We start from the raw sequence: 12857 nt of genomic DNA on the forward strand, positions 1-12857 counted from the left end.
TCGACTAGAGATTAGAGCCTTTCATTGTATATAAGTGGGTGCAAACCTCAACCTCATGAGCCAGTTTTATGGGGTTGAGTTAGGCTTAAAGTCCACTTCGTAACATGGTATCAGAGCCATTTTCGAGCCTATTCTAGCTAGTATTTGTTAGGTTTATCAGGCCACCACACATAATATGTTATTCCACGCACGAGCTGTTGTCATTCTCGGCGTGAGGGGGGGTGTTGGAGATCCCACATCGACTAGAGATTAGAGCCTTTCATTGTATATAAGTGGGTGCAAACCTCAACCCTATGAGCCGGTTTTATGGGGTTGAGTTAGGCTTAAAGTCCACTTCGTAATAGTAGACAACTATCATATGCAGAAAAACTATGTCTCCAGAAATTGGTTCTCACTATCCTACCACTTTTCTACCTATCTTTCTTCAAATTTCCAAACAAAGTGGGAAATGAAATCATGCGGTTGCAGAAAAAATTCTTATAGGGGTGGGAGATTGAGGGAAAAAAGATTGCGCGAATTAAATGAGAAAATGTATGCAAAACAAAAGAAGAATGAGGACTTGCACCAAATACATTAATCAAGGAAAAAGAGGATGAATGGTTAAACCAACATATAAAAAGGTACCAAATGTCATTATAGGGGAAAACAGTAATATGTAGAAGCTACTTTGGAAAATTAAAGCATTACCATCGACATCGTTTTTTGTTTAGAGAGTAATTATAAATAGAGTGTCAAATAAAGATAAACTATACAAACAAGATGACACTATCTAGATTGCTCATAGTGCTACACCAAAGAATAAAAATAAAATACAAAAAGACCTATGTGGCAAAAATATGTGACACTAGATTGTAATAATCTAGTTTATATAATGAAACAATTATTTGTTTGATATTTTATTTTCTTTATATAATAAAACAATTATTTGTTTAATATTTTATTTCCCTATCAAGAGGAGGTGCAAATATTTTTATATAATCCAATTATAGTATGATAAAATTAGTAATTATTTTAAAATATAATCCGTATTTCTTTTAATTTATTAATAATGCAACAAAAAACTGTAGTAAAAAAGTACGAAAATCTAACATTACAAATGTTAATAGTTTTAAAATATGTTTTATTCACTTGTAAAAATTATTTTATTAACTAAAAAGTATTATACTTTTTAGATTTAGTTCTTCTTTAATAATTTAATCCTTGTATATAATAAAATTAGTATAGGTTTAGTCTTTCAAAACAACCATTTTTAAAAATTAAAAAAATAAATTTTATCTTTCATGAATGTATAACTCTGTCTAGTCCTTAATGGCTTTTAACTCCTTTAATATATGCAAATATACAAACACGTAAACTTATTTTGAAAATTTGTTTAGATGAAATATGACTTTCAACGGAACTAGAGTAGTTGAAATTATTATTACTTTTTTTATTTTTTTTAATAATACTTTTTTTATGTGATGATAAATGATTGTTGTTATTTGAAGTATCAACATAGTTGAGATGTCAAGTTGCATAATTTTGCTTAACATAAAGTTTTTTATAACCAAAATTATTATTAATAATTTAAAATATCCTTCCATTTCTTCCATGTTGGTTCACCTCCCACTTTCATTTTACCATCATCATCACCGTCTTCCCAATCCCATTTAGTAACAATAATAAAAATTAATAAAAATCAAACTCTTCCCTTTCATAAACTTATTATTTTTACTTAAACATTTATATATGATGTAAGTTTGAAAATTTCCAGTTAAACATTTATATATTGTGTAAGTTTGAAAAATTTCAGTTAAATATTTATATATGATGTAAGTTTGAAAATTAAAGAGCAAAAACATGGTTTGTTGAAGGTTGCACAAGCAGCCAAAGTAAGAAAAAACTTTTAACAGCTCCTTTTCCAATTATCATGGTCTAAGTTTAGTTAGAATGTTATGATTATTATTATATTTATAGGTATAATCATCAATATCAATATGATTAATAATATAAAAATTATTAATATTCATATATTTAATATCATTTTTATTATTATTTAAATTAATGATACTATTAATTATTACAAAAATATTATTAAATATTATTAACATTATTAAATAATATTGAATAATATTTTTAAATTAATTAAATATTATTAATATTATAAAAAGTATTATTCAATATTATTAGTATTATAAATAATATTATTAAATATTAATAATACTATTAAATATTAATAATATTATTAAATATTATTAATATTACTAAATATTATTAATATTACTAAATATTATTAATATTACTAAATATTATTAATATTACTAAATATTATTAATATTTTTAAATATTATTAATATTATTAAATATTAATAATATTTTTAAATACTATTAAATATTATTAATACTAATAAATATTTTTAAATATTATTAATACTATTAAATATTATTAAGTATTATTAATATTATTAATATTATTAAAAATTATTAATTTTATTAAGACTATTAAATATTATTAGATACTAGTGTAAATACTTATATATATATGTATTTACATTTTTTATTTTTATCATTATCATATGTATATTTATATTTATTAAAATAACTATAAAGTTATATGTATTCAAATTTTAAAACATTAATTTATCTATATATGTCTAAAAAAAGAAAAAAAACACTCATTTAAAATATTTAATTTTAAATATTTGCTCGTAAGTTGAAAGTTCTTGGCCATGGGGAATTCTTTTAATATTTTCTAAGTACACACCTTCAAGGAATGTTTAGTTGGAGAATTCTTTTACACTAAATAATTGGAGAAAAAATCATGAAATTTAAATGGTAGAAACTAAAACAATGTATATAAGAATGGAAAAATACAAAAAAAAAAGAAAAAAGTCAATAAACTGCTATAGAGAATGTAGACAAGCCAATAACAAAATATTTTTATACATTTCTCTTTTAATATATTTCTTTTAAAAAAGTAAATTGCTAAATGATGGATTTATTGTATTAATTTTGATATGCAGTTAAACATATATATTATTCCTTCAAATAAATAGAGTTCACCATGAGAGAAACGTGAGAGAAAAATAAATGGTGTCATCCTTTTAAAATGTGACTGAAAGATAACTCGTTTTAATTAAATAAAATAAAAATAATAATTAAATGAGTTTGTATTTTCCAGAATTAGTATTTCACTAAAAAAAAAAAATAAATATAGATTAATTTAAAAGAAAAATAATAATATTAATGAAGTTAGAGAAAGAAGGTGAAAAATTAATGGAGACTGTAGCACATGTCATTATAATAAGTTACCTTGTTTGTGAAAATAATAATAATAATAATTTAATTAAATTACAAGTTAAAATTTAATGGATTTTCTGAATAAAAACGTGTTTGAGAGAGAAGAAGTAGCACATGTCATTATCATCAGTTACCTTGTTTGAGAAAATAATAATAATAATTTAATTATATTTTGTTTAATAAAATAATAATTAATTATTTTGTTTTCTAAAATTTGTAAAGTAATTATAGTTTATGACTTTTATGTTATACAAAATCAGCTAAAATCATGTTCCTATAGTAAAACTTTTACGTATATAAAATATAATGTAAAATTATATATATTTGACACAATTTTTCGTATGAAGTTGTGTGATTTATCTAAATTTATAATATTATTTTTTATGTTAAAATCACATGTATAAATAAAATAAATTTTCAGTATAAAACTAACATTTCATGGATGGTAATGTTGCTTAAAAAAAAAAATTTACTTAATTTTATTATTTGTAAAAGTTCATTGATTTGGACACAATTTCTGAGAGCTATTAATATAAACAGTGTGTAGTCACAACTTAAGTTCTGTAAATGCCATGTAATGCCATCTCTGTCAGTAGTTTCCAAAAGTCATTCTCTGCCATCTAATTGTCTATTTAAAAACTAACATGTTGAAAAACACTCAATATTGTTAAAGATTAATCCCACTTCAACATTTGACTGAACTCTTTGATTATTTTGCTGCAAAAACATAAATGTAGAAAAACATAAATGTAGAAAACCATACTGAAATATTAGAAATATTAGAAAATAAAATTATTTTTAGTCACCTTTGCACATCATGCAAAAATTCAATTTGATCTTCAATATTACAAGTTTAAAGTTGTTCTTAGAATTAGGTTCGGATCTGCACATGTTTCCATTGATACAGAGCAACGATACAGAGCAACCGTCTGACAAGATTCTTCTTTCTCTATAAAATGGAAGAACAACGGAAAATCAGAGCAACGAGACAGAGCAACCGGAGAAACAACCATGCAGCGAAGTTTCGTCGTTCCTCCTCTCCCTGGTTTCTCGTCGCCGCCGCTGCCGCCGCCGCCGCCAAGAACTGCAGGAAAGTCCAGTAGCTTCAGTCCAAAACTTGCTTACATACTTCTGGTTGTCTTCATCATCGTCTTCTTCTTCGTCTCTTTTATATACTTCTACATGCGAAGGAGCTCGACGAACCCCGCGACGGTCGGCAACATCCAAGGGCAAGCGCCCGTGGCTTCGAGACCTTTGACTGTGGTGGCTGTGGTGGCCGAAGCAGCTGGGGAGTGCAGTATCTGCCTAGAGGGGGTGGCAGAGGGAGAGGACGTGAAGATGACTGCCCATTGCAGGCACATCTTCCACGCGAACTGCATCGACACTTGGTTGGAGAACCATGTGACGTGCCCGGTGTGCCGATATTCCGAGATGGGTGGAGAGGAGGAGCTTGTGACGGTGGTAGGAGGAGGAGGTGAAGAAGAAGAAGATGCAACAAAGTAGTAGGGAGTGAAGAAGATGAAGTTTCTGTGTTGAGTGGAATATGATGTGAGAGAAAAGTTTAGTATAATGTGTGTAATGTGTAATGTGTAATGTGTAATGTGTATGGTGTGAAATATTTATAAAATAGTGTATTTTGATTCAATTTATTTGACATTGTATCATAATATTTTAATAAATAATCAAATGAAAAAATAGGTTGTGCGGAGGAGGTGTGAAATTGGAGGTTAAGGTTGTGCGGAAGTGTGATGCGTTTGTTGGAACGGAGGACGGGTTGTCTGATTCGGTTATAATGCGTGAGGATTTCAGGGGAGTGAAGAAGAAAGAGAAGGTGGGTTTGAATGATTTTTTTTGCTGATAGGGTTCTTGAGCTTGTTGCCACTGAGTTTGGTTGTGAGTGGCAGCGAAAACAGATGCCCATTTGGGAGATGCTGCTGAGTTTTCTGTATAAAGAAGATTGTTGGGCGTTGGTGGCTGTTTCTAATGGCAAAGGTGAGTCATGTATTGGTATTCTGAGACCTTTTACTGTGCTTGCTAGTCTCTTGACTGTGTTGGGGGATCTACATGGGGCTAGTGGTCGATGAAGCTGGAGAGTGTACTATCTGTCTGGAGGGGGTGGCAGAGGGAGAGGACGTGAAGATGAATATTCCATGACTGGTGTGGTGCATCAAATGGAGCGGACGTAATTGCACGTAATCGCATTGTAGTGATGCATCAAATATTATTAATATTATTAAATATCATTAATATTATTAAATATTATTAATATTATGAGCAACCGTGACAAGATTCCTCTCTATAAGATGGAAAAACAACGGAAAAACAGAGCAACGATACAGAGCAACCGTGTGACAAGATTCCTCTTTCTCTATAAAATGGATGAACAAACGAAAAATCAGAGCAACGACAAAGCAACTGGAAATCAACAACCATGCAGCGAAGCTTCGCCATTCCTCCTCTCCCTGGTTTCTTGTCGCCGCCGCCAAGAACTGCAGGAAAGTCCAGTAGCTTCAGTCAGTCCAAAACTTGCCTACATACTTCTCGTTGTCTTCATCATCGTCTTATTTTTCATCTCTTTTATATACTTCTACATGCGAAGGAGCTCGACGAACCCCTTGCCTGAAGTGGTGCATCAAATAAAGCGCACGTAATTGCACGTAATCGTAATGTAGTGGTGCATCAAATATTATTACTATTATTAAATATTATTAATATTATTAAATATTAGTAATATTATTATATTTTATTAATATTATTATATTTTGTTAATATTATTATATTTTATTAATATTATTATATATTATTAATAATATTAAAAATATTAAAAATTATTATATATTATTAAATATTATTAATATTATTATATTATTAATATTATTATATATTATTAATATTATTATATATTATTAATATTATTATATATTATTAATATTATTATATATTATTAATATTATTATATATTATTAATATTAGTATATATTATTAATATTATTATATATTATTAATATTATTAAATATTACTAATATATTATTACTATTATTAAATATTATTATACATTATTAATATTATTATATATTATTAATATTATTATATATTATTAATATTAATATATATTATTAATATTATTATATATTATTAATATTATTATATATTATTAATATTATTATATATTATTAATATTATTATATATTATTAATATTACTATATATTATTAATATTATTATATATTACTAATATTATTAAATATTATTACTATTATTAATATTGTTAATATTATTAATATTATTAATATTATTAATCTTATTAAATATCATTAATATTATTAAATATCATTAATATTATTAAATATTATTATATTTTATTAATATTATTATATATTATTAATATTATTATATATTATTAATATTATTATATATTGTTAATATTATTATATATTGTTAATATTATTATATATTACTAATATTATTAAATCTTATTAATATTATTAAATATTATTTATATTATTAAATATTATTAATATTATGAGCAACCGTGACAAGATTCCTCTCTATAAGATGGAAGAACATGATACTGAAAAACAGAGCAACTTTAATCTTAGAAAAGAAAAGAAACCATGCACAGAAGAATGTTCACCGTTCCTCCTCTCCCTCATGCCCCAAACAGTTTCTCGCCGCCGCCGCCATGAAGTGGTGCAACAAAGGCCAGTAGCTTCAGTCCGACACTTGCATACATATTTATCGTTGTCTTCATCATCATATTCTTCTTGGTCCGTTTGATATACTTCTACATGCGAAGGCGATCCTCCTCGACGAACTCCGTGGCCGACAACATCCAAGGACAAGTAGTGTCGAATCCCGTGGTTTCGAGACCTCTGACGGTGGTGGCCGTGGTTGCCGAAGCAGCTGGGGAGTGTACTATGTGTCTGGAGGGGTGGCAGAGGGAGAGGACGTGAATATGAATATTCCTTGACTGAAGTGGTGCATCAAATAGAGTGCACGTAATTGCACGTAATCGCAATGTAGTGGTGCATCAAATATTTTGCTGCAAAAACATAAATGTAGAAAACCATACTGAAATATTAGAAATATTATAGAGAAATATTAGAAACTAAAATTATTTTTAGTCACCTTTGCACATCATGCAAAAATTCAATTTGATCTTCAATATTACAAGTTTAAAGTTGTTCTTAGAATTAGGTTCGGATCTGCACATGATTTCCATTGATACAGAGCAACGATACAGAGCAACCGTGTGACAAGATTCTTTTTTCTCTATAAAATGGATGAACAACGGAAAATCATAGCAACGAGACAGAGCAACCGGAGAAACAACCATGTAGAGAAGTTTCGCCGTTCCTCCTATCCCTGGTTTCTCGCCGTTGCCGCCGCCAAGAACTGCAGGAAAGTCCAGTAGCTTCAGTCCAAAACTTGCTTACATACTTCTTGTTGTCTTCATCATCGTCTTCTTCTTCGTCTCTTTTATATACTTCTACATGCGAAGGAGCTCGACGCACCCCGCGACGGCCGACAACATCCAAGGGCAAGCACTCGTGGCTTCGAGACCTCTGATTGTGGTGGCCGTGGTGGCCGAAGCAGCTGGGGAGTGCAGTATCTACCTGGAGGGGGTGGCAGAGGGAGAGGACGTGAAGATGACTGCCCATTGCAGGCACATCTTCCACGCGAACTGCATCGACACTTGGTTGGAGAACCATGTGACGTGCCCGGTGTGCCGACATTCTGAGATGGGTGGAGAGGAGGAGCTTGTGACGGTGGGAGGAGGAGGAGGAGGAGGAGGTGAAGAAGAAGATGCAACAAAGTAGTAGGGAGTGAAGAAGATGAAGTTTCTATGTTGAGTGAAATATGATGTGATAGAAAATTTTAGTATAATGTGTGTAATGTGTAATGTGTATGATGTGAAATATTTATAAAATAGTGTATTTGATTCAATTTATTTGACATTGTATCATAATATTTTAATAAATAATCAAATTAAAAAATAGGTTGTGCGGAGGAGGTGTGAAATTGGAGGTTAAGGTTGACCGGAAGTGTGATGCGTTTGTTGGAACGGAGGACCGGTTGTCTGATTCGGTTCTAGTGCCACTACAAAAAATCATGTATAAAGTGACGGTTTTAATACGACGGTTATTAATAACCTTCACAAATTTTTGTATAATACGACATTTGACTAACCACCACAATTATCCTTCAACCGCCACAATTATCCTTCAAAATAAAAATCTCACGTTTTCCTTCTTTATTATTTCCAATTATTTTTTAAAACTTGACTCCTAGGAACCCCGAAACTCTCTTCCCTTTCTCTTTCTTTTCACTCTGTTAAACACGAAATCCTCACGAAGCCCTCCACCCTCCTCACGAAATCCTCCACGCGAAACCCTTTGTGATTCGCGAAACCCTTTGTACTTCACAAAACTATCTCACCTTCACTCACTCTTCCCTTCACTCACTCGCACACTATCGCGCCCTTCATTATTCGCCATCGCCGCCTCTGCGCAAGGATTTGAAACTTTTGTCCGCGAACCCTACCTCTCCTCACTCTCGCGTTCACGCCTTAACTCTCCACCACTGTCCGCGATGGTCTGCGACTGTCCGCCACGATTGAGAGAGAAATGGCGACCAACATTGGAATCATGGATGCGGCTTACTTTGTTGGCAGATCTGAGATTCTTTCTTGGATCAACTCGACTTTGCAACTCAGTCTCTCCAAAATCGAATAGGTTTATCTTCTCTTTTTATACTTTAATTTGATTATCTTCTTTAATTTCTTAGTTTATCTATTTCGTTGGATCGTTAATTTTTCAGGCATGTTCCGACGCTGTTCATTGCTAGCTTCTCGATGCGGCTCATCCTAGGATAGTAAAAGAGTCATCCTAGCATATTTGCATTGGAAAATTACAAAGTACGTTTCCATTTGATGAAATCTTTATGTAATCCTGATTTTAGCTTATGCGATCTGTCATTTAGTTTAATGTTTTTCAGACAGGTAATGATCTTATTAAGTTTAAGACTAAAGGCATATGTGCTTACAATCTCAGTACTGGGATTTTTTGTTTAATTTTTTATTGACTATTGTGGCTTTTGTCTCTGTGTGTGGTGCTTTTCGTAGAATTTGGCATCACGATCATTGGTTGATGATGTGCTTAAGAAGGTTGATGGGCTGCGAGCTTGATGTTCCACTATCACAACTTGCGATTGCATGGTGTGTTGCTAATTCCAATGTTTCTTCTATTATTTGTGGTGCTACAAAGGAGTCCCAGGTTAGTTCTTTTAGCTGTTTAAGGAGATTGCTAGTTTATCTATTATTGAAATGTTGATTGTTGTTAGAATGTTGATTGGAAATTGTTGAAATATTTTATATATTTTCGCCCTTATCTAACTTCTAGAGTATTGTTTATAGTCTTTTTCTGTGGCTACTCCAAAAGGAATTTTTGTGAATTGAAGTAAATTAATTGAGGAAAGTGTTAGATTTGTGTAGAGCTACAGCGTAGTTGGTAACAGAAATGGTAACATTTGGTAGGAAAATAGGTAGTGTAATTGATTAGATTCCCGTGGGCATGTGTGATTGTGACACCTTCCCATATCATGATGATGCAGAGCAACCGTATGAGTGAGAAAAAGAAGCAGAGTAACAGTACTTATGGTAGTTTGTCATTTCTTCCAGATTCTATGGATTATAATGTTCATTTGAATATTTATTGATTTATTTAAGTTGGATGTCACTTGTTTGGAATATTCTTACCCTTATGTAATATAAAGTTACACTTGTAAGTTTCTTGATATCTCCATGTTACCTCTTCAAAAACGAAGGATGAACTTGGTGATGTATAGTTATATAGGGAGTAGAAAGGAAAAGTGGGAATAAAATAGTCACACTAATATCTTTGAAACCATGACAAACTTATCACAAGAAACAAGATATAATAACAATGAAATGCTTGTCTGCAGAGGAAGGCAACAAAACCTTGGGTGAACCTTCCTACACCATGATTTTTTATATGGTTTTCCCATGTACATTATTAACATGTATATAGAAACAATACTAATTAACTAACCATTATTGCCTGGCTAAAGAATTAGATCCACAAAGTATTAAAACTTGGCAAAGAAATTAATCAGTAGAATTTGTAAGATTATGCAGGTTTTCACAGGATCTATAATATACAAATCAATTTTCTGCCGCCACATTTATGAAACCAAAATTTGATTAAATTTTAATATCTTCTTTCCATTATATGCTGAAAAATATCTACTAACTTTATTGAGAATCAATATTCATAAAAATGGATTAATTATACGTTTTATAATGTTGATAATAAGTGGTTCCTGGGTATATATGTTTCTTGATTGCTAATAAAAAAAATACGTGAAGTATAAGTTTATAGTCGTACACTAGTATTTTAGTAGACTTGAGAAATCAAATTTGTGAATTCCATAATACTAAACTCTCCATCACATGACATTTCTCATACATTTATTATAATAAATTAATATTATAATAAATTATATATTCACGTTTGGTTCTTAATTTGTTTGACATTTTAATTGGTATTATTCAATCGATCTTGCGGCGGGTAGTGTAAAACAACCACATTAAACTTTGTGGCAGCCAGTTCTATGGCGGTTTGGGAAACCGCCACAAGCGTATATTGTGGCAGTTACAAACGCCAGTTTATACGAAAATAACCGCCACAATATACACTTTTTTTGTAGTGTGTGTGAGGATTTCAGGGGAGTGAAGAAGAAAGAGAAGGTGGGTTTGAATGATTTTTTTGCTGATAGGGTTGTTGAGCTTGTTGCCACTGAGTTTGGTTGTGAGTGGCGGAGAAAACAGATGCCCATTTGGGAGATGCTGCTGAGTTTTCTGTATAAAGAAGATTTTTGGGCGTTGGTGGTTGTTTCTAATGGCAAAGGTAAGTCATGTATTGGTATTCTGAGACCTTTTACTGTGCTTGCTGGTCTCTTGACTGTGTTGGGGGATCCACATGGGGCTAGTGATCGATGAAGCTGGGGAGTGTACTATCTGTCTGGAGGGAGTGGCAGAGGGAGAGGACGTGAAGATGAATATTCCTTGGCTGGTGTGGTGCATCAAATGGAGCGCACGGAATTGTGCGTAATCGCAATGTAGTGATGCATCAAATATTATTAATATTATTAAATATCATTAATATTATTAAATGTTAGTAATATTATTATATTTTATTAATATTATTATATATAATTAATAATATTAAATATTATTAATATTATTATATTATTCATATTATTATATATTATTAATATTATTATATATTATTAATATTATTATATATTATTAATATTATTATATATTATTAGTATTATTAAATATTATTACTATTATTAAATATTATTATATATTATTAATATTATTATATATTATTAATATTATTATATATTATTAATATTATTAAATATTACTAATATTATTAAATATTACTAATATTATTAAATATTACTAATATTATTAAATATTACTAATATTATTAAATATTACTAATATTATTAAATATTACTAATATTATTAATATTATTAAATATTACTAATATTATTAATATTATTAAATATTACTAATATTATTAATATTATTAAATATTACTAATATTATTAATATTATTAAATATTACTAATATTATTAATATTATTAAATATTACTAATATTATTAATATTATTAAATATTACTAATATTATTAATATTATTAAATATTACTAATATTATTAATATTATTAAATATTACTAATATTATTAATATTATTAAATATTACTAATATTATTAATATTATTAAATATTACTAATATTATTAATATTATTAAATATTACTAATATTATTAATATTATTAAATATTACTAATATTATTAATATTATTAAATATTACTAATATTATTAATATTATTAAATATTACTAATATTATTAATATTATTAAATATTACTAATATTATTAATATTATTAAATATTACTAATATTATTAATATTATTAAATATTTCTAATATTATTAATATTATTAAATATTACTAATATTATTAATATTATTAAATATTACTAATATTATTAATATTATTAAATATTACTAATATTATTAATATTATTAAATATTATTAATATTAATATTATTATATTATTAAATAATATATATATTATTAATATTGTTATATTTTATTAAATATTAATAAATATTATTACTATTATTAAATATTATTAATATTATTAAATATTATTAATATTATTAAATATTATTAATATTATTAAATATTATTAATATTATTAATATTATTAAATATTATTAATATTATTAAATATTATTAATATTATTAATATTATTAAATATTATTAATATTATTAATATAATTAAATATTGTTAATATTACTAAATATTATTAATATTATGTATATTATTAATATTATTAAATTTTATTATATATTATTAATATTATTAAAGATTATTATATATTATTCATATTATTAAATATTATTAATTTTATTAAATATTAATAATATTATTAAATATTAATAATATTATTAAATATTAATAATATTATT

The 12857-nt window shown here is 28.0% G+C and overlaps 1 protein-coding gene across 1 annotated transcript; it reads left to right on the top strand.

Moving 5' to 3' along the window:
• Positions 1-4290: 4290 nt before the first annotated feature.
• LOC137809087 (RING-H2 finger protein ATL57-like) lies at positions 4291-5363 on the top strand. The gene is made up of 3 exons (XM_068610231.1): positions 4291-4778; positions 4978-5110; positions 5184-5363. The coding sequence occupies exons 1-3, from the start codon at positions 4291-4293 to the stop codon at positions 5361-5363; spliced, it is 801 nt and encodes a 266-aa protein (XP_068466332.1).
• Positions 5364-12857: the final 7494 nt, after the last annotated feature.

The sequence above is a fragment of the Phaseolus vulgaris genome, chromosome 11 (genome assembly GCF_000499845.2).
Source record: "Phaseolus vulgaris cultivar G19833 chromosome 11, P. vulgaris v2.0, whole genome shotgun sequence".
NCBI classification, from domain to species: Eukaryota; Viridiplantae; Streptophyta; class Magnoliopsida; order Fabales; family Fabaceae; genus Phaseolus; species Phaseolus vulgaris.